Source organism: Penaeus chinensis, chromosome 5, assembly GCF_019202785.1.
Source record: "Penaeus chinensis breed Huanghai No. 1 chromosome 5, ASM1920278v2, whole genome shotgun sequence".
NCBI lineage: Eukaryota > Metazoa > Arthropoda > Malacostraca > Decapoda > Penaeidae > Penaeus > Penaeus chinensis.
Genome location: NC_061823.1, coordinates 20,697,109 through 20,702,108, shown reverse-complemented (window position 1 = coordinate 20,702,108; position 5,000 = coordinate 20,697,109). Strand labels below are relative to the sequence as shown.

The 5,000-nt window shown below is 40.4% G+C and overlaps 2 protein-coding genes across 3 annotated transcripts in view; both read right to left on the bottom strand.

Moving 5' to 3' along the window:
- The window catches only part of LOC125025702 (vitamin K epoxide reductase complex subunit 1-like), a 3,306-nt gene extending 724 nt beyond the window's left edge, over positions 1 to 2,582 (bottom strand). The window contains exons 1-3 of the mRNA XM_047613824.1: positions 2,099 to 2,582; positions 694 to 803; positions 1 to 345 (exon numbers count right to left, since the gene is read on the bottom strand). The exon at positions 1 to 345 is cut by the window's left edge and continues 724 nt beyond it. Coding sequence (XP_047469780.1) covers positions 131 to 345; positions 694 to 803; positions 2,099 to 2,286 — 513 coding nt within the window. The 5' untranslated portion in view covers positions 2,287 to 2,582 and the 3' untranslated portion in view covers positions 1 to 130. The remainder of the gene's footprint in view (positions 346 to 693; positions 804 to 2,098) is intronic.
- A 924-nt stretch (positions 2,583 to 3,506) lies between these two features.
- The window catches only part of LOC125025692 (protein PFC0760c-like), a 5,187-nt gene continuing 3,693 nt past the window's right edge, over positions 3,507 to 5,000 (bottom strand). Inside the window, exons 2-3 of one of the 2 annotated variants that reach the window (XM_047613808.1) lie at positions 4,834 to 5,000; positions 3,507 to 4,773 (exon numbers count right to left, since the gene is read on the bottom strand). The exon at positions 4,834 to 5,000 is cut by the window's right edge and continues 590 nt beyond it. In XM_047613808.1, the coding sequence (XP_047469764.1) occupies positions 3,775 to 4,773; positions 4,834 to 5,000 (1,166 nt within the window). In that variant the 3' untranslated portion in view covers positions 3,507 to 3,774. The other variant, XM_047613807.1, reaches the window with a different exon arrangement.

The following is a 5,000-nucleotide window of genomic DNA, read 5'->3' as shown; positions in this document are numbered from 1 at the left end:
TTTTTTCATACGCAGGATTTTCCTTTGGATGTGTTTTGCAGGGATGTAAATTCATCACAGAAGTTCCATCAGAAATGTTCAAAAAGGTAGAATACAATTATCTTCACCAAAGTTGCTGCCCACCATATCCCTACTTCATTTTCCTCTTGGGCAGTTTCCCAAGTGTAGATACTCGGTGGAAGGCACAGAGGGTTAGCAAGAAATTGACAATGTATGTGCTGACACAAACAATGCAAAAGTCATGCAGGATGAAGTAGAGGAGGTAAGCTAGGTAGAGACTCATAAAGTTGGAGGTGAAGACCAAGCCACGCTGGATCTTTGCTGCTGTTGGGGATCTTATCTCACCTATGAGGAGAGGTAAGAAGGGGGGAGAAGAAAGGAGATAAATATATTTTCATTATTACAGTAATTATTAACTTTGGCTTCACTGGTTCTGAAAAATGACATTGATATTCTTCATCCTTTTTTTATATATTCTACACCTAATTTACACTGGAAATGTACTGTAAATGCATGTGGATAACACTGGAAGATATATTTACTTCAAGTCTTTTAAGCAAATAGTAAATAAATTTTTACTTCCTTATAACTTATAACCTGATTTTAATGGAAAAAAACATCATCCTATAAAAAGCAAAGATGAAAAGGATGAAATTACTATAATAAAACTATTCCTTCTCCACCATCACTTACCAAGGGCAAGGATCAGTATGTAGAACATGATGCCGGGGATGCTATTTGGCTGGTTCATGATGTGGTCCTTCCCAAGGTACTCACCCACAATGCCAAAGCCTCGGCCATATCTAGGGATCAGTGGAGGTTTGGGTTAATTCATTGGTATGTGTGTGTATGTGTAACATCTACACATGTAATCATCCGTATGACAAAAAGATAAAAAGAGATAGACACATGCACTCTCACCCATTCTTACTCACTTACTCATGCTCTCTCTTCCTCTCATTCACTAACTTATGCTCACTTCCTGCACCTCCCTAATGATGTATATTAAAAGTATCATAAAAATAACATACAAATAACCAAACACATTGTACATCAAGTTACATTTCAACTGTCTTTTTCATTTTTGACAAAGTACCTAAAAATTTGAATCCACCCAAAAATGCTGATACCAGATGCTGATTGTGAAACTATTTTTACAAACTGCAGATCTTATATATAACTCCCTGTCAACCTATCATCATATATGGGACTAGTCAAAGTATGTCTTGTCAATAATTTGACACCAATACTAACAAATAATTGACTTGAATCAAAATTCTTTTTACTCTAATATGTGACACAAAAGCATTTTAAATGTATGTACTATTTAGTTAACTAACATAACTTAACCAACATCTTAACTTAACCAACATCATCTAAAAATTAATGAAGTGAGATGCATCATCAGATATAAATCAAAATCAGTTTCATGGTGACATCTCTGTGTGAAATGTTATCACAAGTCCTAGAAAATTTATCAGACTTGCTGAGTGCAAAGACTGCAAGTTACCCTATATATATAGCTGGTATTATGGCAGTTGCACAGATATCTTTGTGTGGTTGTGTTAGGATGTGCATGTGTATGAAGGTGCATGTCCAGTTTTATCCAGCATCCCACTTACAAGGTAGGTAATATATGGAAATGATAGAGCAAAAAATCTTAGAAACTTACTTGAAACAAAGTTATTTGCTACAGAAGTGTGAGAAAGAAAAGAATTGGCACAGTCCCCTGCATTAGACAATACAGCGACTGATTCAGTACTGTGATTACAACAGAGTTTGAGAATTTAACACAGTGCATGTAGTGTGGAAAAATAATCGAGACATTGCATTACAATGCTATAAAAGTAGCCATATCCATGAATGAAAGTATTGGTAATGTTTACCCCTCTGAGGCTGTGTTCCCATTAATCCAGCCATTCCTGGGAAATCCACAAACATCAACATATGAACCAAGAATCTTCCTAACCCCCAGACCCCAACCGATTGCACGGATGTCTACAGACAAAACACTAAAACTATTCCCAATATTCATCAGATGCAATACAATCATGTCAAAATCATTATTATGGGGATGTGCAGATCTTGAAAACCTTACTTGGAGGTGAAGACTTTGGAGCAGGAGATGTAAGAATTGATGTCGCACATGGCTTCGTAATTTTCATCGGCTTCCTTCAGGAACTCGACGTAAAGAGCATAGAGAGACAGTGCAACGCCCAAGAGACACAGCACCATCATTCTGAGCCTTATTTGACTCAGAGTTCTTGCTATATCTCCCTTAGCCATCTTCTCTAACGGTGTACAACGGGCTTTGGAAGTTATTTTTGACTCTGCTTCGAGAGGGCCACCTGTTGGAACCCCGGCGTCCACCTGACAGTTTGTTTATGTTTTGATGACCACAGCGCGACCCGGAGACAGGCAAGCTTTAAGGCCGGCTTGGGTAAGGGCGATTTTTGGTTTCATTTGAACACGTTTTGAAGTTATTTGTTATAAATTTGAAAGTGTACTCGATAGTGTAGATTTGTTTGTATGTGCACGCGTAAATCATACCCACATTCGAGGACATTTATTTAATCATGCGTGCTTGAACAAAAGCTCTGATCATTCATTTTCTGCGTGTATTGTGAATATATATATATATATACATATATATATATATATATATATATATGTGTGTGTGTGTGTGTGTGTGTGTGTGTGTGTGTGTGTGTGTGTGTGTGTGTGTGTGCGTGCGTGCGTGCGTGCGTGTGTGTGTGTATGTGTGTGTCTGTGCGTGTGCGTGTACGTGTGCGTGTGGGTGTGCGTGTGCGTGTGCGTGTGCGTGTGCGTGTGCGTGTGCGTGTGCGTGTGCGTGTGCGTGCGTGCGTGTATGTGTGTGTGTGTGTGTGTGTGTGTGTGTGTGTGTGTGTGTGTGTGTGTGTGTGTGTGTGTGCGTGCGTGCGTGCGTGCGTGCGTGCGTGTGTGTGTGTGTGTGTGCAAGGTCTATATAGACCTTGAGCGTGCCTACGTGCGTGCGTGTGTGGGAGAGGGGTAGAGAAAAATAAAATTATATGAAAAAGTAATCCTATCTCTATTGCAAAACTCACTCACAAATTTAATAATAATTAAAAAATAACAAAAAAACAACATACATGGAGTGTATATTTTTCCTGCAAATCAAGTGTGACCAGATCTCAGTATTTGTCAACACCTTACAGACTGCATCCATTAAGATAATTTGAAACAAGTATAAAATATTTAAGTTTATCAGTTGTTTGTATAATCAATTTTCTCTGTGTTTATAACTATTTGCTTTCGCTGAAATTTGACATAATTTTCAATTCTTTTTTTCTTTCTGAAAATATCATATCAGAAATAGAGTTTTGAGATCATTATCTAATTCTAAAATCTTAACATTACTGTTTGATTTATGTATCAATTATCAAATGATTATGATTCAAATATTCAAAGCTTGGAACTCATTATCCAATGCAGATATGAAAAAAGGAAACAAAGAAATATAAAAATCCTTGCCAAACAGGTTTATTCAGTCATACAATTTAGATTATTTTCACCGATAAATTAATTCTGGGGAATATGGAGTGTTTGAAAATGTATTACATATACGATGATTATGTTATTTTGCATGATTTTTTTTTTTTTAATTTGTTTACAAAGATGGTGTGCAGTATCTGCTATTTTTGGAATCCACTCAAAATTCCTTATTCCAGAGCGAACTTAAAGCTGAGGATGTTTTTTTTTTTTGCGAAGAGTCTCAGGTCCTTTTGGGTCAGATCACTTTTCGAAGATCATCATGGCAACGAATCGGCACATAATCTTATACTGGTTATAGAGCTGCTTAAAGCTAGCGTTGTCCTGTTCTAATCGCTTGCCAACATTAGAAATACCGCGCCTCTTCCTGAAGGAGGAAGGCGGCTCGTCTGTCTCCCTTCTGCGACGCCTGCTGAAGGTGCCGCAGGCCTCGTTTCCAGTCAGCTGTCGCTTTGCTATGTGGTGCGTCAGTTCATCATTCCCCTTGAGGGCGTCCATGCCTCCAAGGGACTCGATCGACCTTCGCATTCGCTCCAGGGCCCTTACCTCTTCCTCCTCCTCTCTTCTCAGCAGTCCGGAGGCGATAAGATTGTCGTAGACTCGCTCGCACTCGTCTGAGGTAAGAGACCAGGCGCCAATAGCAACTTCCCTCTCACTTCTGAGATGTCCGGGCTCTGGGGGAGGCTGGGGAGACTCCGTCGTCGGGCGTCCAGCGTCGTCGCTGCTGTCAGTGGTGGAAATCATGTTCCCCTCGACTTCGTCACCGTCGCCCTCGTCGTCGCCGTCTGTTGCATTATGAACCTTCGTGATGCTGTCAAGTACTTCGTTGGAGACAAAGGTAACGTCGAAGACCGTCCCATTCTCGTACTCCTCGTAGGTCGCGTTGAAGTCCTCGAGGGTAACGTTGAATTCAGGATAGTCCTCGAGATCAGAGCCGTAGTCTACGAGCGTCACGTTGTAGTCGGCGAAGGGGTAGCCATCTGAACTGATGTTATATTCCTCAAAGCTTATGTTGTAGTCCTCGAAGCTGATATTGTAGAGACTGATATAGTCTGAAAAGGTGATATTATTCTTGTGGAAAGTGATGTTGTAGTCTTGGAAACTGAGAAAGTGATCGTCCGTGTTCTCTTCGCTGGCATCTTCTTTTCCTCCTTCTGTTTGCTGTTCTTCTCCTTCCACCCTCGTCTCTTCGTTTTCCACTCCCTTCGCCTCGCTATCGCTATTTCCCTCTTCGTCTTTTGCCTCACCCTCCTCACCCTCTCCGTCTTTTGCCTCACCCTCCTCGCCCTCTCCGTCTTTTGCCTCACCCTCCTCGTCATCATCATTATCATAATCATCATAATCAGAATAATCATCGTAATCAAAATAATCATCATGATCACCAGCCCCGTCTGCGAGTGGATTACTTTTCTCAATAAGTTCGCTGATCTCCTCATCTGACATGACTATCTCCTTTGGCATATTGATGG